Here is a 27,779-nt window from a genome sequence, read left to right as displayed (position 1 = left end):
ATTACATTAAAAAAAAGTTTAATCAGTAATTTCATGATTTTTTACAATATAATTTTTAAATAACCCTTAAAAAAAATTCCCTTTGATTCATGAGCTTTTCAGGTATTTTATATTTTTTTTCATGTCATTTACATAAATATTTCCAAAAAATAAACTCCTTTACCAATGGATACAAGGTCATTTTAGATTTTTTGTTATGTTTTTTTTATTGTAATTCTCATTCGTGGTTAAGGATGATTTGATATTTTAATATATAAATTAATATTAAAATTCAAAAGTAGTTGGGGAGCGCTACGAGCACCCCCGTGCCCTTCAGGTGGTATGTGCAGCGCCTACACAACACTAAATATCACCTTTTAACATGGCTTTTGATGCGCTTCACCACCCTCGTCGTGATAGCGAGGCGAGTGTTCTTTGATGGCATGCAGAGGAACTTCATATATGAGTTTTTCCATTCCTCCCTCTTTTCCCTCTCTTATTTTTAAAAACCATGTTGGTCATTGTCAAAAAGAAGAAGAAGAAGAGAAAGCCTAACTATTTGTTTGTAATGTACTTGGTCTTAAATCATTTATTAAGTTAATTTTTTTTTTCAATTTTATAATTTTATGCTTTATTTTTATATAAGGTCTGGTCCTCATTCTTCTAATTGTGATGTGACTGGTCTTGGATCATTTATTAAGTTAATTGTTTTTTTCAATTTAATCCCTCAACACTTTGTTTTTATATCTGATGTGAGTAATTTTTTTTTTTTTTTGAATCATTTGTTATTATTTTTTTATTTCATCCCTTGTCATTTTATTTTTATATCGAATATAATCATCATTTTTTTATTGTTATTTATAGCTTTTCTTATTCATTTCTTAATTAAAATTGTTTTTCAATTTCATCCCTTATGATTTGGTTTTAATTTTCTTTTGTATTAAATTTGGTTATCTTTCTTTAGAAATCAACATTTTTTAATTTATTTTTTTAAGTTTATTCCTAGTTATTTTGGTTGGTTTGGAATTTTACATTGTTATTTTTTTGGGTTTGCCTTTTACGCTGCGATCCGACCTCATGATTTATGTCACAATTTCTGAAGGTTGAATCGGGTTAACTTCAATTATTTTTAAAAAATTTATCCATCACCATTGAGTTTGTTAGAAATTAATTCTCTTTGTTTTTTTTTATTCTTTTGTGAATTTGATTTTTTTTTTTTTGCCCTTCATTTCAATTTTTTTTTTTATCTTTAAGATCTGACCCTCAATGTTTTGATTTATAATTTTGATTCGTAGCCTTTTTATCAAATTTTAATTTGTTTTCAATTTTATCATTAGATCCATGATCTTGATTTTTTATTTTTTAAAAATCTAATCTTTATTTTCTTGATTTTTATTTTTTATTTTCAATTCATTTGTTAATTTGAATTGTTTTTTCTAATTCTGCCATTCAATTCAAAATTTTAGTTTATCCTCTGAATTTTTTTTCTCAAATGAGATTCTTATTCTCTTAAATGTTGTTTTTCTATCCTTTGATTTTTCTTTATTTTATCATCTAGCATTTCATTTACTGTAATTTGATCGTTTTAGTTTTTCTCATTGTTTCTAGGCCCTCCCAACAATCAATATGGGACTATGAGATCATAGGTCGAGTGGGTTGGTTTGAGTTAACACGAGTCAACTAATTCCTTTTGTTTTGTAAAAAAATCAAAAGCATACCATTTTGTTTTTAAATGGGTAAATAGCAAATGGGTTTTGACTGGATTTTTCTCAAGTTAACCGAAACATAGGTCAACTTGGGGTTTTGACTGTATTACATTGAATTAATTCTCCCCCGATTTCTTTTGAAACTTTGGTTGATCTAAGCTAATGGTCACCTGGGACACGAGTCAAGCCAAGTTTTTAAATAGTTATTTTTCTAGATGCGGTACTTTAAATTTAGTCACTACCTAATGTTATAAGTTTGAAAAGTTAATACAAGTTGATATCATTTTCTTTCGCAATTATATCATTTGAAGTTGTTTATTATAAAAAATAATTTTTTTTTTAAGTTTTCTTTTCAATTAAGTTGTCCATAACGCATGATCTGGTAAGAGGTTTTTTTGGGTGGTCCGAGTTTTTTTAGAAGTCATTGTTTTTTTATTTTTTTATTATGTTCTTCAAAACTCAATTCTTTTGAAAAATAAACTTTGTTTTTTTTTACATGTTTTCCTTATATTGGATTATCATGACCACGTGATATTACTCGCAGGTTTTGATAACCTTATTTGGTTTTGCTCGTGCTCTGTTTTTTAATATCTTTTTTTTTTCATTGATTTTTCCTGATTTCAGCATTCTATAGTTTGATTCATGAGGCTTGATAACCATTTTTTTTTTTTTTTTTTTTTTAATTTTCCTGAGTCGTTGATTTTTTTTTTTAAATACAATAACAACATTTTAGAATCATTTTTTACACTGTAAAGAAATTAGCTCGATCTACAACAAAACACCTGCAGTGGCCCATATTAAAAACTAATACTCGAAAAGAAAATCATTTATATGATGCTAAGTGATGCAAGGGTGTGTCGGGTCCCTCAAATTTTAATTATTTTTTTGTTTAAAATGAAAGTTTTTTTATGTTTCAATATTTTTTTAATATGTTAAAGTCAAATATAATTTTTTTAAAATAAAAATATTTTATTTTAATATATTTTTAAATAAGAATCAACATCTTTATCACGATTTCAAACACACAAAACTTTGGCATCATCATTTCGTTTTCTTTTGAAAAATGGCCATAGTTGCTAAACCCGATTTTACCAGTGCAGGTTCGATGAAATGTGATAAGAAGCCTCGGCTGAGGTGAGTGTTTTTTTTTTTAACTAAAAAACTAATGTTGATATTGATTCAGTTAAATTAAAGTGGCCTAGTGATTTAATTGACCTGTTAAATCAGAATTAGATTCTGTCTCAGGTCAACTTTATTTTTTTTTATAATAATATTTTTTTATTTAAAAATAATATCAAAATAATATTGTTTTATAAAATTAATTTAGTTTAATCCCAAACCCGTAAATAAAGGGTTTTTAAGAGTTTGATAGATATTATGTTTTAAAGTATTTTTTATTTATAAATATATTAAAATAATATTTTTTATTATTTTAAAATTTATTTTTGACAATTTAAAAATAATAAAAAATTAAATTTCAAATAAACATCATTTTGAACTCCCTGTCAAAATTTCCGAACCCGCGATAGGGATTGTACTGTTGGATCAAATAAGTCTGGTTCCAGGGCAATGATTCCTTGCTAAAAAAAGTTATTTACAGTTGGAAATAGAAGAATTTCAGTACACAGTGGCTGACTACGGGTAGTAAAAGCAACTCTGCAACAAATCGCTCTCTCTCTCTCTGAGTAGCAATAATTTATCTTCGTGTTATCACCAGATCAACGTTAGCTAGAGGCCTAGCTAGCTAGCTAGCTAGCTCAGACCAATCACTTCAGGGCCACTGCAAGTCTTTTCTCTATGCTATATACGATCTTTCACTTGCATTCTTGATACAAACAATCAACTGTGGCCAATTCAACTCCTAGTACCCTCACCACCACCAAAACATGGCCGCCGCCGCCGCCACATGCAGTCACCACCACCTTCCCACCTGACCATCCAAACATGTTAGGCCTTCACAATATTCTCTTTATAGCTCCACCACCATCTCCTTGCCACCACCAGCAGCCACCACACGTTCCCTCTACTCACCAAATAACCAATACCAATGATCAATACGGCATCGCAGACAATCAAGAGTCTTGGAACACTCTAAAGAAATACCCGCAAGAATCAAGTTTCCTTGAAAGGGGAACTTTAAATGCTCTTCAGGATTGTGATACTGCAATAAATATTGGTCCTGCAAGAGCATGTAGGGACTGTGGAAACAGGGCAAAGAAAGAGTGTCAGTACAGGAGGTGCAGGACTTGTTGCAAGAGTAGAGGGTATGAGTGTACCACTCACCTGAAGAGCACATGGGTGCCTGCTGCGAGGAGGCGCGAGAGGCTTGGTTATAGTAGCGGCGGAGGTGGCGGCGGCTCCTCTGCTTCTTCTTCTGGTGGTGGCTGTATTGGTGGTAAAAGAACAAGAGAAAATGTGCCTGCTACATCCAATAGTTTTAGTACTTCTAATAACAATGCTGCTGCTTCTTTTGTTTTGGATACTGGCTCTAGTTTCCAGGGTGAGCACCTATGTTTTCCCCTCTCCCTCTCTCTTTTTGATATATTTGCTCTATGATTTGTGATTTTAGCGACCATCAGGACTTCAGTTCTTGAATCCTGCTTTCCAAGATTGAATCTCTCTTCATCTGCTGACTGCTCGTCATTTAATTTATTTTGATTGCAGGATGATAAAGTTATCATCTTGCAGCTAAATAAGTTGTATTAGTAATGAAATTGACCTGTTTTGTGAACAGAACAGTAGAATTTGAAGCTTAATTCCTTCTGTTTATTGTTATTTGTTTGAGTCAATGTTGTGTGGAGTAGATGTGAGGCACTAAGTCATTTGCCTATTTTTGTCGAATTATAGATGCAAGCTTCAAACAGTCCTTACCAGTTCAAGTTCACGCCCCAGCAGTTTTCAGGTGCGTTAGAGTGACAGCCATTAATGGCGATGAAGCTGAGGTTGCCTATGAAGCTAAGGTGAATATAAGCGGTCATGTTTTCAAGGGCTTTCTTTATGATCAAGGGATGGATGAGAAAAACCTGTTTCCATGTATTTCAAAAATGCATTCCAGTGAAAGAAATAGAGACTCCTCCTCCCCAATCGTTGATCCACCGGATGCTTACGCAGCCTCTGGCAACCAGAGATTGCTTGAAGGTACAAATTGCACCACTTAATAATTACAGTTTTTTTTCAGAGGGTTAATGCTTGATTAAGGATTAAATTCAAATTGTAATTTTTTTGGTAAGAACCGCAAGCACAATCAGTGATCAGAACAGTAGAATTCAAGAAAATGTGACAAATCTGATCATGACATTTTGTGATGACACGTAGTTGCACAAGCTTCTCTCTCTATCATTCATATTCCTCACTTGCTATCATATCATGGTTATTAAACCCGGTCCCGGATTAGTCAAGTCAAGAAAGATATCTCACATAAAAAGTTAGGAAACAATTCATATAGGTTATATATGTTATAAATAATGTTACTACAAAAGATTTTTTATCTCATGTCGGAAATGTATTATCTTCTCTTTTTAAGTTGAAGCATATCAAAAAGTTTTCTTATCTCACATTGAAAAAACACAGTTTTCTTCTTATGAATATAAAATATATTTACTAATAGGTTTCTAATCCTACATTAAGAAAATTAAACCTTTTTCTAGTGTTTATATAGTGAACTAGTAACCATTAAGAAAAGGGTTGAGCAAGAGGAATGCCTTTAATTGGTCTCCTATGCGTGAGACAACACCTATGTTTTCTGGATCTTTTATCTTCTGTGGTAATTTTTTTTGGCTTTTCAGACCCGGCCAGGGTCCCGGGTTGTCCGGGTCCTGGTCAATCCGCTGGGCTGGCCCGGATGGCTAGCCTGGGTCTGATATCTGTGCTTACTATTGCTGAGTGAAAGCTTAATTTCCATGGCATTCTTGCATAATTGAAAATTCACTCCTTCACACTTGTTTGTTCCATCTTATGTGCTAATCAACGCAGCTGAAAAACTAGATTAATTAGGATTGAACAGAAAACCAAGAAGAGGTACCCTAAACGTGGTAGATAATCTCCAACAGGAGAGAAAGATAACAGTCTCTTTGTTATTTTTTTTTCAAAATACATAATTTCGCCGAAAAATGAACTATACAACTCTATTTATACTGGTACTATGACTAAACTTGAATCCTTAAAAAATATAAAAAATTCCTAATAAATAATTATTGAATTGAGATATGATAGAAAAAACAAAAATAACTAAGAAAAATATTTGTTTTTATCTAGAGAAAGCTCTGCATCAACGAGACTTCACATCATGCTTAAATTTACCCTCGGAACTTGCTGAAGAAAGAAGAATCTCAATAATGTTTATCAGGTACTTGGTACTACAAATCCAACTAACTTCAAAGAATTAAAACTTATTGTTTTCTTTCTCATGATCCATGCTTCATAACCAAGCAAAGGTAATTGTTGCAATGTCATTATCATCTTGGGTTAAAAGGGTTAAAAGGAAAAGGCATGGCATGCGAATTTCCTCTCTCTGCTTTAATGTTTCACCTGTCTCTTCTATGAAAATAACACAAGCATTCCATCCATGATGTCTTTTCTTTTACTTTAAACTGGAAAGGAAGGTTCATTAGAGCTTTTGTGATAACAACCTGTGGCCTACTTCGTATTTTTTTTTCCTGTTCCATCCATCTCCATATTCTTATACTTTTGCCTCAACATGCTCATCTGACTCTTTCATTTAGTTCGTAAGCTTATGTTTTTTCCAAGTGAGGGAGTTGAAGTGGGTTTTGCTCTGCTGCTTGTGTTTTCACTTTACAAGTAAAACGTGGTCTGGTTCATGCAGCTGTCAGAATTCTCATCCATTTAGTCATTGCATCTGACATATTTCTATGGCTTTCCAGGTCATGTTAATTACGAAATGGACATGCAATTTAAAGTAAATTTTAAAATCTGGTCTCACTCTCATTTTTGCTAATGGCAAAGTGATTATGAACATCGAGGCTGAGAGAGAATTGATGCCTGGTTATGATTTCCTGAAAGAAGTGGCCTCAAACAGGGTGCACTTGAACCTAAAATGCTAAGGGAATGAGTTCTTGATAATTTATTCAATAGGAAACGATGATCATGGGATTTTAATTCTTTCTGTTAAGTGTTTGTGCTAACCAGTTTTTTCTCTAATTCAACAGGTAATGGATGAGACCCAGCCTTGCAGGTTTCGCTTAAATGCAGAAGGCGTGAACCCCACCCTTTTCTCATAAATTCTACCACAAATGGCATGCCATTCTCTACTGTATAGGATAATAGGAATTTCTTAGCTCTCTTAGTTTTGCTTCTGAGGCGAAACTCCTTTGGCTGTGTTCTAAATGCCTTGTTCAGTTTGAATTGTCCCTTTCTTTAATGGTGGCCAGAAAAAAAATTCTTGGAAGAACACTGTTCTAAAAGCTCATTTTAACGAAAGAAAACTGGTAAAACAGGGGAAATTTTGATTCTCTAAGCACAATGTACTAAAAAGAATGCTTATGTCATTATGGAAAATGTACTTGTGCTTTTACACACAAATTAACTTGAAAAACCAGCTTTCCAAAACAAAATCTAAATTGGGTTGAGTTTTAATTTAACTGGAAAATACATCGGCTCAGGAAAAATCCAATTTGCTCGGTGAATGGATTTAAGAAAAAGTAATTTAAATCTAGTATTGGAGAAGCTTTAATCTGCGAAACGGTGCTTATTCGTGATGGGTCAAAAACCGAAGCCATCCAGGCTCTGCCTGAGGCCATCAATTGAAGGGGTGGGCATAAACCTGAAGCCACCTTGGTGGGTTCGGTTAGGGCTTGCTCAATACTCTCCCTTGAGTTGGAGCATAGATGTTCGTTTGTCACCAAGAAGGATACATTCTTGTAGAAGAAGCTACTTCTTGAAGAAATTAGAGGTCGTTCAAGAATCTAAAATAGAAATTTGTTTCAATCGAGCAAGTGGTCTGTGCCCTAGGTGGATATGCCAGAGATTTACTCATGAGCTACTTCTTGTTGAAGAAGCTACCAAAGAGTTTTCCGAAGCTCATTTTAAAGTGTGATTATGGTTGTTTTTTAAAATATTTTTTGTGCTGAAATATATTAAAATAATAGTTTCTTTTATATATTTTAAAAATTATTTTTAAAATTAACACATCAAAACATATAATTTTTTTTTTAAATTTTTAGTAAAAAAAATGAATTTTTATGGAACGCGGTGACAGTACCACACATCTTGCAGCTTACTCAAGCCAATCACTTCCTTGTTTTGAGGTCTGGAATTGCACAAAAGCCAGGGGAGAAGAGCACAACGCAATTTAAATCTTTGGTAGTTTTTCCTAGCAGGTGAAAGATTACATATAAAACTAGGAATGCACAAAATTATAGGCAATTGGCACGGGTACTTGGAGAAGTGTTGAGGCTGTTAGGGAATTTTTCGAGATGCATTGGCCTAATAGATATGATGCAGCATTTGTCAATGGATCACTACACTGGCTTGTGAGGAGTGATCTTGGAAATCCAACCTGTATTTTCAATTTTGAAACCCTGCAATTTGGATCATTTTTATTGCCTCCTCCTGATAGTGATGGTCATGACCATCAACTGGAGAACATCGGAGGCATTTAGAGCCTCTATTTGTTGCTGCTATAGATGCCTTCATTCTATGGAGACATGGTTGATGAAAGACTGGTGTTGTGAAATCTTGGACCAAATTCATGTGATGCTAATCAAAGTTGAACTTCTTGAGGAGCCTTGTTGCAAAGTGATAAATGTCTTGGAAAACAGGGATATGACTCGGGGTGCTTGTGATGTGATTTAAATCTAAGAAAAGTCTGGAAACAAATATAAATTTTGATCCGACAGTTACATCAAACTAAAGTTTTTTCAAGGCATTGTATAGGTTATATTTTCTATAGCATCGGTCAAGGTCGGGAACATCCTCAGATTTAGTCCAATTTGGCAGGGATCTTATATGGGGCATGCCTGCTTTCTTGCCAGACATCAGAGTTTCTTTGACATGCCATGTCTGAAAAACTGGACCTTAGAATTGGTCAAGTTTTGTAGAGATAGAACCTTAAAGTCAATGAGCCCTTAATTAGGTTGCATCCCCAAGTCCCTAAAAGTCCATTGTTGGAAATCCGTCGGACTCAACACCACAAACTGATATTGGTGGGCCAACTATGTAGTCTACATGCCCGTCGAGCTCTGTGTTGCCAGGAGAAACCTGATGTCTTTGTAAGCTTGACAGCAATTACGATCGCAAATTTCAGTTAAACTCAAGTGCCTTCTCTTGAAATAGATAACTGAAACAAAACTCCAAGTAAAATAAATGTTTTCATTAAAAACAATTATGTCTTAGCCGTCCAAACATCGCCATAAATATTATATGAAAGCTACTGCAGTTCTAGCTCCCGCGTCAAAGTCTTTTACCTTCTTATCAGGGCATCCGTTTCCCTTTCTTCTGGTTTTTCCTTTGTTTTCGCCGTTGCATGTGTCTCTGATGTGTGAAGAATGATCTAGCTGCATATTACGGTGTTATTTTATATAATCTATGAATAACTGTTCATATGCTGATAGAATATCTGTCAGAAACCAACCTTGGCTTCACTCAAAGATATTGCCAAGGGAGGCTGCTAAAGCAAGATAAAAAACTGAACTGAAAAGGAAAAGTGAGAATTAAGCTACTGTTCCCTGTTGTGCTGGGTGACAGGCAGTTTCTTTCTCATTTTTATGATCTTCTGTTAGATTTTCAATAATCTTAAACTTAAATGTATCGAGGAATAATATATAAAATCGTTTAAACAGGAGTTGAAACCGACATGGTTAATAAAACTTAAACCAAATAAAATTCTGAAATCTAATTAAAAAGGAAATTTCAAAATAACTAGGAAAATAAAAAAGAAATTCTAAAAAAAACATACTCTAAGTTTATTTTGAGCATGATCCCTTTATCAGAAAGCAAGTTTAACTCTTTCAAACTTTTTCGTAGGATTGAATTTTTAATAAACATCCCACGTCATAAAGAGATTGCAATGAGTCAGTGACCAATTTGGTTGTAGTAGGAATCCTACATGGAGCATTCTGTAAATGTCTCCTTTCTGGCTAGACAGCCGAACTAATTTGACATGCCATGTCTGAGCCAACAGGATCTTAGAATTGGTCAAGATGTGTTGACACATCACCTTGCATGCCCATGATCCTTGATTAGGTTGTCTCCCCAGAACATTAACCTTTCTTTGAAGTGCGGTCCAGCTCTACATTCACGGACATGATGTGTTTCCGTCCAGCCCTTCGCTGCCAAGGTAAACTCCAGTGTCTTTGGTTAACTTGGTAGCAACTGGAGATGGATAGTTAGCCTTGTTGATGAAGAAAGATTAAAAATCAGAGCTTCTTAAGCTTTAAAATTATAGTCCTTCAATGGTAGAAAAAACACTATTTGGAAAGTTCTGAATAAATTTCAATATTTTGATAATTTGTATTTTATAATTATAAGCTATAAAACTATTTGAAGTTTTGAACACAAGTTAGCTAATTAAAACTGAATTAAATTCAGATTCTGAAACCTAACTAGAGAAGAAATCCAAAATTAGCTGGGAAAAATAAAAAAAAATCCTCGGACACCATCTTTTGAGCTTAATTTGGGTATGAAATGTAAGGGAACGTGTGGACAGATTGCATGGCGAATTTCAGTTAGATTGAACCAATGACTACTCTGAAGTCTTATGCCAATCCTTTGAAGTGTTGTTTCTTTTTTTTTTTTAGCATAAATAATTTTTTGTATTAAAATATATATGAATAATATTTTTTTATTTTTAAAAAAATTATTTTTAACTCTAACACCCTACATGTTCTGATCTTGGCACCCCAACTGCCTTGACACTCCCTACAGTTTCATTTCTTCATTCGTTCTGTTAATAGTGTTTTCAGGAAACATTATTGAATACTTAAACTTCCCAGTTTCTTCTTCAAAACATTCTGGCATCAAGCAGTGTTTCCAGGAATAAATTGTTGGCTCTTGAAAAAGGTGGGAATCAAGCACTGATTAATTAAATCTGTGACGATAGAAAGAAAAATTGGATGATGGTCCATCTACACTAACAGAGAATTTCGTTAAAAGATTGAAGACCCTAAAGTTAGTTCCATTTCACTTTTCCTTCTGTACATATTCACTCGCATTCCAGGGGAAAAAATGGGTACAAAAAGAATCAATTTCAATGTAGATGCATACTTTCACCTGGTTAACTCATTTACACTTGAAAGAAGCTCGAATAGCTCTGGTATATACCTTTCCTAGGATATATCACATGTAACTAAATTAGCAGATATGATGGTGAGGGGTCAAATGCAATGCGGATTGTCAACACCGATCCTGGCTGCGGCTGCGACAACTCGTTCCCAGTGGCCAAGAAGATGGTGAGAACAGTAACCTTTAGCCTACATTTAAGTGCTCCCATCTCTAGCAAAGAATGTGTATGCACATGCATGGCCACGGTTTGCTATAAGAAGATCCTAATCAATCTGTACCCTTCAAGTGTCTTCTGCAAATACTCTGAAGATGAAATCCCGGAACCGTTTTGAGTATTGCTTTGGATCAACTGCAGAGATTGAAGTTGGGTCATACTGCATAGACTTGTATGCATGCTCGAGCTTTTTGCTAATATCATAGTCTTGTAGTATGTCTATGATACCAAAAAATAGGACGACTTCATGTAACACCCCGGTTGGTTCTCCAATCAGCTGAGCTTCGAAGTCTCTTTTTCTGACTGTCTTCTCAACCCTTGCTGGCATGTTTATACCTAACTTAATGGAAGCCCACCTACACAAAACATTAAAAATGAATGAGAAAAAGATATGTTATGGTGTTTCGATTCAAGATTGCAACAAGAGCCTAGAAATTGAATCCCACTTAATCCAACATCCTGAGAAGCCAGTAATTTACCGAGAGGGATCCATGAAAAGCTTATCTAAATCCACTCTTGAAAGACGTGGAGCTCCTGATTCACTTTCATCTCCAATTCCTAAAGATACAGAGAAGAGACAGTTTCTTTCATTAGGCAAACATTTATTATGAAACTAGAAATAGCAGTAAATTTAAATGTGACGAGAAATAACCTGTAGGAGTGTGAAGTCCGGTGGGAGTCCGAACTCCAGTAGGAGTGAGAATTCCAGTGGGGGTCCGGACTCCAGATGTACGAGAAGGTGTGAGGGCTTCCCTGCATGAAGCTTCTTGAAAGTGAAGACCAACCAAAAGACTGTAATCCATTATTCTCTCCTGTTCAAGGAAGTCACAATCTCTGTCCACTTGCCTGCATGAAGGGACATTTCAGGATACTGATATAAACAGTATAAAAAAAGCTACATGCAAACAATACTTTTGAAAAACACCAGCATTTATCTTTCAAGTTGATAAAAATGCATTCAATATGCAGGTATGGTTGTGATAGCAAGTCACAAAAGTTGAATAGAGAGCTATGAATTAACTCAACTTCTAACCTAAATCATTTCTAGATACTACCAGTAATGGGGAGTACTTGTTTGATAAGAGATTTGATAGAGAAGCACTACAGGTGATAATTCTATATTTCCCACTTGAATGAAAGATTTTGAATATATTTTCTGGAAAAACATCAGAGCCAGAACTGAATTCAAATTTAGCAGTTGAAATGCAGGTATGGCCCCTATTATTATAGCAAGCACGTAGGATTTTCCCATACTTTCCTGCATTCAAAATGGGAAGGATAAAATAATAGAAGAAAAATGGAATGCAGAACTAAGAAATGAGGCATCATTTTCACCTGCAGAATTCTTGGAACCAAGATTTCTGCAACCGAAATATGTAATTGAGATCAAGGTCCTTGAGGGTGGTTGTTGGATCAATTTCTGACTCGGGTTTAGAAGTTATGCGGCCATGGGAAGAACCTTTCAAGTCAAAGCGCCGATGAATAGAAAACTCAGAACAAAACAGATTCCCCATAATGACAAATCGAACCTGCTCCACATGAAGATTAATTTCCATCAAGGTTCAGGAGTTGAATAAATCTTTCTATCCAAAATTGGAGTTCTATGCCCTTCACATTACCTTCTTCTGATTTGGCCCTGTTAGTTTCACACAATGAAGACCATAAAATTTGGTTACTAGTGTGTTCTTGAATGCCCGAACATGATTATAGTAGGCTGGCAGCATCCTCAAGAGGACCTGTAATTGCATTATCCAGGCAAGGCAATGCATTAGAATCCTTGTGTTAAGGAATTATGCAGAATAGATTAGAAAACAGGGATTTCATTCTGGAATTGCTGACAAAATGGATACTATGATGAACTATTTAATCATGAAGGACAAAACCATTGTCAGCCATAAAGCTGTGGCATAGATTGTAAACTATCATATGAGAATGGAAGTGGCATTTTATCTCAAATTCAAATAAAGTAAACAAAGTGATAAAATGATGATACTGACTTTTACTTCTGCCTTCTTTATTGTCTTTATCATGTAGCGATCATCATTTGTTAAGTAAAAAAAGCTTCCACTCTTTCCTGGGGATGAGAGCTCCCTAAGTGCATCGTTCCCACATATCGATAACATGTAATCAGCTGCATCCACATTGAACAATTTCCGGAGAGTCCTGAAAGTAGGATCATTGGGAACTGTCAGCCCTCATTCATATCAGCTGCAGAGAGAATGATGATGCTAAGATATGATCATGCAAGGCTCAGATGAATGCACTGCATGAATCACTAAGCACTATCAGCATATTCTTTATTTTAATTGAGTCTGTCACAAACATAAAATACATGAATGCAGGAGCAAATCGAATCCATTTTCAGTCTAATTATCCCTTGCATTGAACTAGTTTCATTGACATATTACAATTCCTGCTAAATGATGCCTGGCCCGGCCCTTGCGCAAAAAGAACATGTTTCAAGCTCTGACCTGAAAACTACAGGACAGTAATCCTTCCATTTGAACTCGCTAGACTGGTGAGGTGGAGTGTGCTTGGATCCCTCTGGTGGAAATTTAGTCCATACTTTTTCTTTGGGGTCAAACGCCGAAGACTTCAGATCAAGAGATATAGCTGGAGCAGGCCGTCCCACGGAATGCCTGCCCAATCATAGTCATATCAGAAATCAACCACATGCATGACAGATTCTAAATGCTTTATCAGGAGATCGATTGGATGATTCACTGATCGCCACCAACTGGGAGTTGGGAGCATATCTAAAAACCAAAAGTAAAAGATAACAATTGCCATCACACATGAACTGAGAGGCAGAATAGAGTAATTGGAAAAATTTAGTAAAACACTAAACTAGATGCCAAGCAAGAAATGATATTGAATTTATTACCAACAGATGAAATGCATTGGTTTTGGCATATAGAGAAGAAAACATTTGGACTTTGAATAAGCATCCTACCAAATAGTTAATGGCCAATGATTGATAGACATGAGCAATACGAAAGATCAGAGCAAACAAAGCATTTACCAAATCCCAAATACCTTATTCCCAACTGCAGATTGAGCATTAGTTCATAATTCTTATGCCCTTTTGATATTGTTTCCCCTTGCTTCTTCACAGGCTGTGTTCTCAATTTATATATTTTTGGATCCAATTCTTCAACCTGAAGATTTCCAAACCCTTCTTCTACATCCCTCAATTCCCCATCACCACAACCACTAGAGACATCACAGCTATCCAATGAAGCCACGGTGTAGTTACTCAGCCTCCCATCCACTGATATCCTCCTGAGCCTTCCTTCATTACCATTCCTTTTCACTGGCTTAGCATTCCCTTGATCAAGAACCCCAGGCCAACTCAACATCTTCTGTGATGGCAAAATTGACATCTTTTCACAAGTAGCAATCTTGCAATCATTCAAATCCAAAAACAGCTCTTGAGGATCCCAATCCAAATTCTCTGACACAGACCCAGATGGATAATAAGTCCCATTTTGCTCTTTAGGATCCTTACTCCAAAACCCCACATAAAAGCTTCCATCTGGCCATCTAAAACTCCCATTTCCTGTTGGCAATCCATCTTGCCAAAACCCATCATACCTATTCCCATTGCTCCAAATCATAGTTCCACTACCATTCATCAAGCCATTCTTCCATTGACCAATATAATGATTCGAACTCTTCCACTGGTACCTTCCGTGTCCATCTTGTGACCCTCTTCTCCAATCACCATCATAATAATCACCATTAGCATAACTCTGTGTACCATTTCCATGTTTCAAATTCATAACCCAGTAACCTCTAAAAGTATCACATGAAGAACCTGTATAGGTCCCTCTACCATCCACATAACCCCCCTTGAATTCCCCCTCGTAAGTAGCACCAGAAGGCCAACTAAATTTGCCTTTTCCCATTGTCTTACCTTTATACCATTCGCCGAGATACATGCAACCATCTGTCCAGAGATATTTTCCATGTCCATGAGGGAGGTTGTCAAGCCATTGGCCTGTGTAGAAATCACCATTAGAAAGGATCTTTTCTGCATGGTTTACAGGTTCTGTACAAGGAGGATCGTCGTCATCAACATGAGCTACTGCTGCTGACATCATGGTGAGAAAGACACTGTTGTTTTTGTTCTTCTTCTTTGTTGGTTGTGATTTCCTAACTTTTGCTTCCCAGGCCTTTACAATGCCAATGTTCTCTTTGCTCATTTCTCTCTTTCTACCTACAAAGACTCAATCTTTGTGGCCTCCCTCTCTCTCCTCCCTTATCCCATCTCCCATCTGTCATTGTTTTTGTTTCCTGCTAGTTTTCAAGAACAAAAGCTGCATTTTTTGCAGCAGACCAAGGAAAAAGGGAGACTTGGGAGAGAACCAAAAAAACAAAGACAACGACAACAAGCTGTGTTTTTTTGTTCTGTTTCTTGAGATCGTTTGTGTTGTGTTTTATGTTTCTTGTTTTGCTAAGATGGTTTTCTGAAATGGGCTGTTTCTTGTTTTTGAGGAAAAACATATGCAAGAGTCGTTTTAGATTTTGATGAGGAAAGCAAAAGGAGAAGCTGGTAACCAATGCTGGCCTTTTGTTTCTTTTACTTTCTTTCTTTTTTGGAGGGGATTTTCTTTTTCTTTCTTTTTCTTTGTTTGGGTACGATTCAGGAAGATGAAGTTTCTATGATTCCCGGATTTGTCTCCTAAAAGAAATAGCATACCAAAAAATTAGAAGAATGGTTGTGATGATGTGAATTCCATTTTTAGTATCTAGAAACTAAGTTTGGTGGTGTTAGTTTCATCATTATCTTGTTTTATCTCACAAATTTCACATGTAGTTCTCAGAAGTCAGATCTGACAGGAAAAAAATTACAAGTTATTGAATTCTTCTATTAATTTGTTGGTTACTGAGTTAATTATTTTTATTGAGAAAATATTGTTTTTTTTTTTTAATCTTTGATGTTGATTAAGTTTAGTTTGGATCGAGTTTTGTTGAATTATTATCGAATTAATTAAGTTTTATTAAGTTAATAGTTTTTTAATTCAATTTAAAACTTAATTTAAATCAGATTTCTAATTACGAATTTCTCTCATCAACTCTTCGGACAAGCCGACTTGGAATGCAATGATTCAGCAAATCTGAATCTTTGCATTTCTATTCAATTTATTTTATGGTACACCATGCTATATTTGGAATTTGATTTGGCCACACTATGCATGTTTCCTTCTTTAATTGCCCCCAATTTTCTTGCTTTTTCTTGTGTCTATTTATATTATTGAATCTTTTGAAAATATGTTTGCGGTTATTAATTAAAGTTTATTTTACTTAGAAATATATTAAAGTAATTTTTTAAAAAATTATTTTTGATATCAATACATCAAAATGATTTAAAAATATCAAAAATATATTAATTTAAAACAAATAAAAAAATAATTTTTTTTTATATAAAAACACTTTTAAAATACAAAAACGAACGGAGCTAATAGCTAAAATAAACTATAAAAAGATTTACCAATCCATAGATGAATTGCATCATACAAGGAGTGCATGTTTTAATAAGATTTACTTAATTTAGCCTATACTAACATTATTACATGCCTCTTCTTTTATCAGCTAATTCAATTTCAAGAACAATAATAAAAAATATAAGTTTTCAGCTAAGAATTTTTTTCAAAACAAGAATATATAAATGCAAATTCCCTTTTCCATGAAAGATCCAATTATCGAAGTAATCATAAACCTAAAAAAGTGAAAGCAAGTCCTCTGAAAGGGGATCTTGATTTCTTGTCTGTGAATTCTCTTGGAGGGTGATAAGGAGTGAAAATGGCCAATAAATATCAAGGGTATTTGAGGGAAAAAAACAAGCAAAGAGGGAAGAAATGTGAAATGTTGAGAAAAAAGAGGGCATATTTGAAAAATAGGTGTGTAATAATGGAGAGAGAGTAGCTGTGTCCTAATGGGCAGCCTTAACTATGGAGTTCCGAGTCCGCAGGTCTCAGTCGTGCGGCCTGCTTTCCTTCGGACGAGGTCAAACACAAACCCTATAAATCTATGTGGTCATCCTGTTAATGCATTGGTTGGAAGCTAAGGGTGACACTTGTCCTTTCCAAGACAAAAATTACTTCTTAATTACTTCATAATGGTGTCTCCTAAAAAGCTATTTTCACCCGGTAGGAATGCCTTAAATGTTACTTTTAAAATTATTTTTTAGTTAAAAAATATATTAAATAAATTTTTTTTATATTTTTCATCAAAACATAAAAAAAAATTAAATTTTTTTTAAAAATTATGGTACAACAACCACACTCTAAAACTACTTTTTATTATTGTTATTATAAGGTAAGAACAAGCTAATTAATTAATTCAGGATTTTACCGATTCAACATCTAAACTGATCTAAATAAAAAATAAAAAAAATAAAATTAACTTAATTAAAAGTTTAAATTGACCTGTTAACCTAGTCAAGTACTCGACCCATAAATTTAACATAAACCTAAAAAAAAACAAAAAATTCGGTTGACTTTCTGAACCCAAAACCGACCCTTGCAAGCGCAGCATTTACATTCTTGACTCTCCTCTCATCCATTTCCCAGGTGAAAAAAAGGTCTTCCTTTATTAACCATTGGGTTCCCGGCAAGATATTATTAATTTTTTTTTATTTGTTTGATTAATATGCATAGCCTTGAAAATATCAATATCTTGAAAACTATACAAGTTCCATGAGTTGTGATTAAAGCCATGCCTGGTCTTTTGTTTTTCTAGTTTTTATTGATTAAAAACTTTATATGAACCTTAATTAAATTATTTAGTGATTTTATTTACAAAAAATAATGAAGTAGTGTTCTGATTATTATTTTTTCATGACATTTGTGTGTTCTATAAAGAAATTATTTTAAACAATTCTTTTTTAAAAAGGTTTAATTTATTAAATAAATTTTTTTAATTTTAAGTTATATCTTTAATGATAGATTTAACTCGAGTGATTTTACAAATAACATGACACATTATTTCATTATCAAATAGTAGTTTAATCCCGCAATGTAAAAGACATAGCAGAGGTTAAATAGACTCCAGTCAATCGAATAATCATGAATAAGATAGAGAAATTGTTAGGGTTTAGAAAAAAAATTGAAAAATTGATCAAATTAAAAAAATAAAAAAGAAATAATTGAAAAAATCAAATCGTAAAAAAAAACCTAAGTAAACCAATTAAAACGTTGAAAAAAATCAATTAGTTCGGTTTTGGTTTTATAAAGTTAAAATTAAAAATTGATCTGAACCTGAACATGAAAAAAAACCAAAACCAAGCCGAATTAAAAAAAACTAAATCAAACCAGTTTGAATCGGTTTTTATTTTAAAAAATCAAATCAAAACCGATCGGTTTAAACCAGTTTCATTTTAATAAAATAAAATTAGTTTGATTACTTAAAAAAAAAAAACCAAACAAAAAATAATCACTTTTAAACATTGTGTTGTTTTATGTGCATAAATCATAACGTGGAAAAATATCATGGAAAATCTCTAAAAAGAAGTGGGAATCAAGATTATTCATGGCGTCCATGGATATATATTAGATAGGATACCATGTTAAATATAAAATAATCAAATCATAATATAAATATAAAAATGATTGGTTCAACAGTCCAATCTGGAGTTACCCACCAGAATTTTCAGAGTCAGCAAGCGATCTTTTTCAAAAACCTAACTCATTCATCTCCCTATTCTTGAATTATTATAGGGTATTTTAGGACGTGATAATAGTTATTTTTTAATATTAATATATATCAAAACAATTGAAGATTATAAAAAAAATAAAAATAAATAAAATTTAATAAAAAAACAGATTAAATCGCCGAACTAAACACACGCTTGGATCTGGTCCACTCCAATGATGATTGCAGAGGTACTATCAAGTTTGGTTCCTTCCATTCTTTTAATTTTTGAAGATAAGGTATGAGGCTGCAATATTCGCTATCCCATAGTTCTAGAGAAGCCACGTCTCCTGCTAGTACATCAATAAATTTCAAAGCCATCTGGAGGGTAGGTATTGCAATCAAGACGAGGACGAGGGTGTGCTTCCTTACTCCGAAGCTTATTCTATGTCCTCGGATTATTAGTTCGAGGAAGTTGTGTTTCAAGTTTAAGGTATGGGTTGTGGTTTTTAAGATTTTATGAAAAAGTATCCGACCGACCATATATTATGTTAGGATATTTTTATATCATGTCTGTGAGTTGTAGTTTTATTCTTCTAAATTTTTTTATCAAAAAAAATAATTAATGTTATAGCACTATCCAAATTTCATTTTGCAAATTTTTATTATTGTTTTAAAATCTAGACTAACTTTATAAGTCGATTCAAGATCTAAACTAATCCGAATTAAAAAAACAAAAAAACTTAATTAATTCGGTTATTAACCAAGTTGACATGATCCTTACTCGGTTAAAACTCAATCATCAATTCATTAATTTTTTAAATTTAGTTGTTGTTATTATTGTTTTACAATTGAGACTAGCTTGATAGGTTAATCTAAAATCTAAACTAATTTCAATTAAAAAAAAAACTTGATTAATTCGGTTAAAAATCATATTAAATAGGTTAAAAAGTTTTAGAGTTCATTGAGCTGAGTTTAAAACAATATTTTTGACATCCAAAATGGTTTTTTTTTTTTGAACAATTTTTAAAATCTTACCAAATATTTTTTCATTGTACTTTTAAGAAAACTCTATAAAGGGGAAAAAACAATATCAAAAGCCATTGATGAAGGCCACCGAATGTGACAAGTATCGGCAGCCAATGGGCATGGAGGGTGGGGAGGGCAAGAGATGTCGGCAATAGTTGTCTATGGAGATCACACAAAGCACACAACTGCATCGAAATAATGGTGCTCATAAGTTTGAAATGTACGATGTTAATGGCTGGTCTCCTCCTCGCCTAGCAGGTGCCAAGGAGAAATAGCCTCTTGTCTCCCTGTTGACGGGGCACGTCTCACTAGTACATGGCAATAATTTGATCATGGACTCGTGAATAGTATAATATGGTGCTAGATATCCTTCTTTTCTTCTTCTCCATTATCTATCAAAAGTATATATTTCTTATTAATAATAAAAGAAAAGGATTAGGAGATTGAATAATTTAAAAGATTCATGAAATTATTTTAATACCTAATTAAACATGATGATAAAGCATTTTTTATAGTTTAATTTATTTTTATATATTTCATGAGTTGACTGTGAATATATATCAATTTATCAAATAATAATTTTCATTTTTATTATATATTTTTTCATATCATAATGATTATATTTTGCTTTAAATATTAGTTTTTGTTTTTTTAGACGGGCAATTTTATATTATCTGTTTGGTTACTTTAAAATACATTGTTTTCGGTCATTTTTATTAGCAATAATATATTTTATTCAGTATAGTTTTTTTAATAATACATCAACTCATGACAATGAAAAATCTCAAGATTATGTGAATGATCAAATAAAATTCAAGGAATAAAAAAAATAGAGGAGCAAAAGGACAAAACATAAGAATAGAATTGAGATCTCCTATTAAGATAAAGATAAAAAAATGATTTGTTACAAGTTGATAAGTTCTTACCCAAGATATAAGGTAATAAAAAATATATAAAATAAAAAAATAAAGAAAGAGAGAGATCTTTTAAAGAAGGAGATGGGAAATTGCTAACGAACTATGATAAAAAGAAGAAATTAGTTTAATGAAGAGTGAACAAAAAAATAAAACAGGAGTGGACACATGAAAAAGCCAAAATAAAATGACCCTACTTCATAGTCTTTGCATGTTCAACCTTACAGACTTTATCACATGATAGTAATAATCATAACATTCAGGACTCATCTAGTCAATCATTACAAAATTATTAAATTTAATCTATGACCGATCAAAAATTTAAATTAAAAATAAAATAACTCAACTCAAATCAATCAAAACACAACCATTTCATTTTTTTTAAAGCCAACTTATTATATTTAAATCATTGAAAACATTTTATTTTAAAATGTATTCCAAAAAACACTTGACAAAAAAAAAAAAAAATCAAACCGCGGTAGCAAACAATTTCTAAAAATCTATTCATTTCACTCAAAATCATGTTTATGTCAAAAAAATGTGGTGATGCAATGTAATATAATGTAAATGCATCCTTTCAATGGCATAGAATGCTCTTTCTTGTTGGATTATGTTTCAAGTAGTAGGATTAGTCGGTGATAATCTTCAGGTCAAACCGCCCAAAATTAGAAGCAAATCGATGTCCGACCAAGTTTCTCTGGACACCCAATTGATGGGATTCTCAATCTCATAGTCCAAGTCCTTAGAACATGACGAATGTGTATTCAGTAATTCCTAGGTCAACATTTAGCCTCCATAAATGGACTCTAAGAACAGGAAAAGAGTTTTGCTTGTAAAGCTACGTCACTGTAAGAATATATGGTTGTCCTAACAATTGCAAATTTGCAATTCACTCAAGAAAGTTATGTTCGGATCATGTGAAAATTGATGTGTATTGATGCAAGTCGCTGGCCTACTTTTTGCTATTGAAAATTGGTCGAAATCTCTTCACCGAAATATACATATATAGAAGCTATCTAAAAGTTTTCAAGCTTGGCAAACACCATTTTCCAATATTCAAAATAATATATTTTTTAGATTTTTTGGAATTTTCCCTAACTTCTGTATGCAATTCGTTAGAAAATGTTAGGAGATAGAAGAGAAACCAAACCAGGAAAAAACGCTAAGGAAAAGATAGGAAATCAAATTTCTTTAATCTGATTTAAAAGAAAAACGAGAGAAATGAAGTCTTATTTGTTTAGATATATTGATGGGAAATAAAGTGAAGCGATTTTTTAGAATATATAACTATAACGAGCAAAAAATTCATTTTTAAAAATTTTCTATGCTTTCCTTTCTCCGAGTGGAAAATTTTTCCATATTAAAAAACAAATCAGATTTACTTTTCCCTGTATTCCCTTCCTTTCCTTAATTTTTATTTTTAATTTTAGCATTTAAACAGAGGATTTTCTTCAAAACATACAAAACTCAAATCATGAAAAAATTCTGATAAGAAAAAAAACAGTATCCTTTGCGCTAGTTATTTTTTTTTTTTTTTCATTTTGTTCTTGTAAGGAAAGGCTTGGCCCATGATGAAAACTAGAGATCCGAAACTTGTTAGATCAAAAGCCCATAAATGCTTGTTCTTGAAAAGATCATGGTAAACCGACTCTCCAAGAAAACAATACCCAGAAAGGATCTGATCCTTACATGAAAATAAATTAACAATCTCTCGCTCTATGAATCAAGACTCCAACTCACCAAGAGTGACAATTGGTGAGGCTTTCAATGCCAAACACAGTGAGAATTCATGACATGCGACATGCAAGTGTTTGAGAATACTGTCTAGTTGAAGGAATTGAAAGCACGGTTTCGAGGGGGGACAGAAGAAGAAGCCATGCCCTGGCCGCCTGACATGTAAAGTTTGATATAGAAACTTTCTCAATATCTCAGAATCTTTATTAATCATTCAGTCTACCACCATTACAGATGAGAAATCCAGGTCTAAAATCCTATCAAATCTACCATCATACTGACTATCGATAGCCCCATTGTTTCAGACTCCAGGCGGCGCAGCCGCTGCAAACTGGATGCAGTCTCATGAACATTGAGTGTAAAGGAAGAAAGAAACATGGAAAAAGCCGGATTTTTGGGTGAAAAGAAGCTGGAGGAACCACATAAATGCATGCTTTCGATATTTGGCGGTGAATCTATTATGGTGCAGTGACGCTGTCGCTATCATTTTCATTAATTCTTTCGAGTTTCATTCCATCCGAAGAGACTGGCTGGCTGACTGTCTGATACACACTGCCTGGAAAACTGCAGGTAGATTGTAAGAATTTTATTTCTTTTTACTTTTTTCAGTTTTAGGGATCATCATGTCGTCGGATAAATTTATACGTTTCGTACCAACCAACACAGATGCAAAGTTATTAAACCTTCCTATTTGTTTTATTTTAGGCTATCAATATAATTTATTTTTTAATTTTTCAGATCACCATTCTTCTACTCATATATTTATATCATTCTCTTGATTTTTTTTTAATTGAATCCTCTTAATATTTTTAGTTTATCTTATTTTATGTTAGTCTTGATTTTTATTTTTTAATGGAACTTTTTTTTAAGAAATTATTTTATTCCTCTGCATCTTATGATTAAAGTTTTATTAATTTTTTAGATCATAAATTTGAAAGATTTCAGGAGGTTAACTTTAATTCTTTTCTAATATTTTTTTTATAATTAATTTTTTTATTTTTTTATTTTATAGGATTATCTTATTTTATTTGCTTAATAACTAACTTTGCTTGTTAAACTAGTTTTGATAAGGGCAATATTTTTATTTATTTTATTTGTTTTTTTAATTTTTTTAATTATATTATTAAATTAATCGAGATTTAACTTGATTATTGAATTTTTTATTTTAAAAAAAATATTTTTTTTAATATATCTTTTTTCCCCGTCAAATTCATCTGGTAACCGATAAAGAATTATATTCGGCAAGGCACTGAATTTTTGAAATTTCTTTCTTCATAGAAATTGGGCTTAAGCATCCATAACTGTTTCATAGTTTGTAAAACATGGGCATGGAATTATTCATAAGAAAAGACATGGGCTTTCACACTCACAGATTTCATTCTCTAATAGACATTTCCGTGGGCTCAAGATAGGTCAAAAGGAGCATCATATCATTATTCAAATGCAAAGCGTGGCATTCCAACACAGGAAATAATACAGCAAAAATACAGGGAAAAAAAGAAGTATGTCACAGATGGAAAAATTCCAAAGGCACAAAAGACCATTATTGAAGTAGAGCCCTACTCGGAGAATGTCAAGCGTTTATTTCAGCATTTGTTGCCGTTTTGAGTCGCCAAGTAAATGCTTGCAACGCCAGAAGGACTTCCTTCAACCTCTCCCTTGTGTTTTCATCGATCAAGTTTCCTTGGCTATCAAACTTTGCAGGTGGCTGGAACGCGTTCAAGAAAAACTCGGGCTTGTTGATGAAGTGAAGGTCGAGAAAGACCCCAATTTGGCGAAGATGAAGCTGTCCTCGTGCTCCCCCCATTCCTGCTGAAACACTTATGATTGCAGCAGCTTTATCAACCCAAACATTTGGGGGTCTAGAGGCCCAGTCGATTGCATTCTTCAAAGGTGCTGGGATATTGTCATCAAGGACAGTAAATATGTAGAATTTGGAATTCTTGACAGTGGTGGTAGAAGCCTTTGACTTTAAAAATAAAAAATAAAAAGATGTTGTTTTTCCAATATAAAATAGAAATCTCTTAAGATAACTTCTTAAATTATATTAAATTATATCATTTACAATTACTATAAGAGTATAAACATGTTGTGTGGAGGGTCCCGTCATCTTATACTCGTACAAATTGTCTACGTTAGTAAATGTTTCTCGTAAATTTCCCTACTTGGTACGTGTTCATAGCAATTAACTAAATGATTTTCAAGAAGGAAAAGAAAAATGGAAGAGAATGATACCAGAGACAGAATAATTCAACTCGGGAGATGCAAAAAGAATGCAATCAGATTCAAGAATTTTCTGTCGTAAATCTTCAACAGCTGGTGGAAAGCTTCCTTCATGATCTTCTCCTTCAAGATCGATGTTCTGCATTGGCAACTGTGAGATGTCTAGGTGCTCTATTTCCATGCCAACAATCGATTCCTTGCTCAGCTCGATTGCTACAACGATCGATCATCAAACCCAGAGGCACATAAGAATTCATGAACCCTTTACAAATCGGACCAGTTCAACCACACAATCTTAATCTACATGCAGTAATTAACTTGTCGGAAACATAATACTATGAAAATTAAGGTGCCTGATGTGTGCACAAAGTAAGAAAATTACCAGCTCGAATGAGGCCATTACTGTAGGAAGCTTGCCGAATGGATCCACCGATAGCTGCAACTTTGATGACAGAATTTTCAAGCCCACTCACCATCCTTTTCCCCTGCGCAAACTGATCTAGTTCCTGTAATCAATGAAACTCAGAGATTGCTCTGGCTTGCTGTGTTTGTACAACGTAAACATATGTACAAGTTATATAGTGGTCGAGGCAGGTGGAATTCATCAAATAAAAAATCTCCTTTGCATGCATAATTGGATGGAATCAAAGTCAAAATCCATTTTCAATATTATAACGATTTTGAATGTATTAATTTTGTTACTTGGGCATCGTGTAAGTTTTTATTTTTAATTTTTTATATATAAAAAATATTAAATTAATATTTTTTAAAGTATTTTTAATAATTTTAATATGCAGATAATTATTATAAATTAATATTAATATTCTAATATCAAAAATGCAAAATATTCATTATAAATTATGATTATGATTTAAAAAAAAAATTACTGTAATCCTGTTGAGTCTTTTAATTTTTTTCATTAGAAAAAAAATTACGTGCGTGATGACGATTCGAAAAAAAAAAATTACGTGCGTGATGACGATTCAAGTACAACAAAAGGAAAAGGGTTAAAAGGTCATGCCATTGCCGAATAAATTATTTCGACAACTCCTCGTCTATTGTTTTTAATTACTCTTCACCATAACCTGCACGGGTTTGTCTTCTCTCGAACAAAGTTATTCAACCTGGGCTTCCTCAAAACTCGGCTCGAGCAAAATATTTTGGATTAATTTAAAATAATATTACTTTAATATTTAATTGTTTAGAAAAAAACGGTAATAGTATCATTTTCATTTCTTTATAAAAAATAAATTAAATTTTAATTGGGTGACAGAATTATGGATTGACCTGTTAAATTAACTGAATTTAATCAAATTAATTTTTATTTTATTTTATTTTATTTAAAACTCAGTTAAAATCAGAAAATTATTAAATTGATGTGTCGGGTTTAATATCGACAAAAGAATCATGATTCATGTACGACAATCTAGGCTTCTAGGGAAAAAAATAACACAAAGAATAATAACATAATAACATCCAGGAACAGAATGAAACATTACACAAAAAACAAAATAATAAATAAAGGAAATTTTTTCCAGGCGACCAAGACCATTCTTTTGAAATCCCACCTGGCACTGGCAGAGCCACATTGTCACTTGAAAATTTCAGGATTTGTTGCCATTAAACATGAAACTTTCACTAATGGTGCAGTGAATCACTGGCACTGCTCTAAAATATATAAAAGGGCAGTTTTATGTGATAACTGCGGCCATTAATTGATGAAAATGTTAGAATTACTCATGGAAATTAAGAATTATATACTCGTATATGCTTATTACTTCATGGAAAGAAACAGTATCAAAGACTGAATAATTATGCTCGGGAGAGGCAACAAGGGTGCTATCAGCTTCGGGCGCCTGTAAGAAGTTTTTGCAGGTAAGTTTCAACATCTATTGGAAGATTTTCCATGCCAGTTATGCATGACTCCTTAATTGGTCTGCTCGGTGGCTGCCATATATAATCAATCATCTTTTTTCATCCATTAAAACTAAAATATGTTTTAGTATGTTTTAAGATATTAGACATTAACGAGATTTTAAGGTGTTTATTTATGATATTTTGCTCATGAAATTAGAAAAAAATCACCCGAATATGATTCATGAGATTTTACAATAGAAATTCTTATTTAATGGAGGGAGCTCCAGTATCATTAACAAACTTGTTTGAGAATGTAGTTGCGGTTATTTTTTAAAGTATTTTTTTTATTAAAATATATTAAAATAATGTTTTTTTTATTTTTTAAAATTCATATATATCAAAACGATCCAAAACATACAAAAATAAATTATTTCTCGACAAAAATACATAATTTTTTTAAAAAATACATATATAATCACGTTTCCAAACATAAACCATGCTCAGAAGAAATGGGGACGAACAACATAGCCAAAAAAGGAAGCAATTAAGGCAAGCCCAGTACAGTGCAAATGGGGCTTGGCCCATACAAAAAATAGCACAAGAGCATTTGGCATCCATTTTATATCTATCTTTCATTGTTTTATTCACAATTTTTTCTTAAATTCTCTTGGCTATTTCCATAGTTAAGAAAATACTCTTATAGATGATGGAATAATTATTAATATTTATTCTTGGAACTTTTTTTATCAATTAACAACGTGCCTTTTCATTCAAGGAACTTTTTTTCATCACTTAAACTAAAAACTGAAAAATGAATAAAATAAACATTTAAACCAATAGGAAATTTTTAATAAGCTACAAAAACCTTAAAAGAAGAAAAAGAAAATCAAGTGGACTGAAAATCATTTTTATGCAAATTTGAGATTGGCTATAAATTAGTTTTTCTTTATTTTACACTTTAGTTCTTTTTTATTGAATCTTTGTTTTAATAAATTTTTTAAAAATGGTCGTTAATTTGGTCATAATTGATAAAAAATAATTGAAAAATAATTTATTTAAAAAAAAAACTTGGTTGAAATGGTACAAATTATAACTTACCTAGTCGTTTTAATATATGAGCACAAGAGTACTTGGTGTATCTATAAAAGGTGCATGCATGACATTCAGCTTAACGTCTAGATTGTACAGCAAAATTTGCCTATAAAAGGCATTTAATATTAGTTGCCGAAGATGCATGAGGTTCCACATAAC

At 32.8% G+C, this 27,779-nt stretch overlaps 3 protein-coding genes across 5 annotated transcripts; 1 reads left to right on the top strand and 2 right to left on the bottom strand.

The window, feature by feature from the left end:
* The first annotated feature begins 3,309 nt into the window (after window positions 1–3,309).
* LOC118054237 (protein SHI RELATED SEQUENCE 6) lies at window positions 3,310–7,158 on the top strand. 3 transcript variants are annotated; one of them, XM_035065727.2, is made up of 4 exons: window positions 3,310–4,185; window positions 4,581–4,823; window positions 5,940–6,030; window positions 6,851–7,158. In XM_035065727.2, exons 1-4 carry the CDS (start codon window positions 3,630–3,632, stop codon window positions 6,852–6,854), a joined length of 894 nt encoding a protein of 297 aa, XP_034921618.1. In that variant the 5' UTR covers window positions 3,310–3,629; the 3' UTR covers window positions 6,855–7,158. The 3 variants fall into 3 exon arrangements, with proteins under 3 accessions (XP_034921618.1, XP_034921617.1, XP_034921619.1); XM_035065726.2 differs by having other exon boundaries at window positions 3,313–4,185; window positions 4,533–4,823; XM_035065728.2 differs by lacking the exon at window positions 5,940–6,030 and having other exon boundaries at window positions 3,317–4,185; window positions 4,533–4,823.
* A 3,715-nt stretch (window positions 7,159–10,873) lies between these two features.
* Window positions 10,874–15,899, bottom strand: LOC118054236 (phosphatidylinositol 4-phosphate 5-kinase 6). Its single transcript, XM_035065725.2, has 8 exons — window positions 14,173–15,899; window positions 13,608–13,775; window positions 13,134–13,299; window positions 12,756–12,872; window positions 12,472–12,665; window positions 11,789–11,982; window positions 11,616–11,694; window positions 10,874–11,492 (listed from the first exon to the last, which is right to left on the bottom strand). The coding sequence occupies exons 1-8, from the start codon at window positions 15,339–15,341 to the stop codon at window positions 11,204–11,206; spliced, it is 2,376 nt and encodes a 791-aa protein (XP_034921616.1). The 5' UTR covers window positions 15,342–15,899; the 3' UTR covers window positions 10,874–11,203.
* Window positions 15,900–23,859: 7,960 nt separating this feature from the next.
* On the bottom strand, window positions 23,860–25,198 carry LOC118054235 (NADPH:quinone oxidoreductase). The gene is made up of 3 exons (XM_035065724.2): window positions 25,054–25,198; window positions 24,684–24,884; window positions 23,860–24,344 (listed from the first exon to the last, which is right to left on the bottom strand). The coding sequence occupies exons 1-3, from the start codon at window positions 25,145–25,147 to the stop codon at window positions 24,022–24,024; spliced, it is 618 nt and encodes a 205-aa protein (XP_034921615.1). The 5' UTR covers window positions 25,148–25,198; the 3' UTR covers window positions 23,860–24,021.
* Between the last annotated feature and the right edge of the window lie 2,581 nt (window positions 25,199–27,779).

This window comes from Populus alba, chromosome 3 (genome assembly GCF_005239225.2).
Source record: "Populus alba chromosome 3, ASM523922v2, whole genome shotgun sequence".
Classification (NCBI taxonomy): Eukaryota; Viridiplantae; Streptophyta; class Magnoliopsida; order Malpighiales; family Salicaceae; genus Populus; species Populus alba.
Note: the sequence above shows the minus strand (reverse complement) of the source record. Positions and strands in the feature narration are given on the sequence as shown.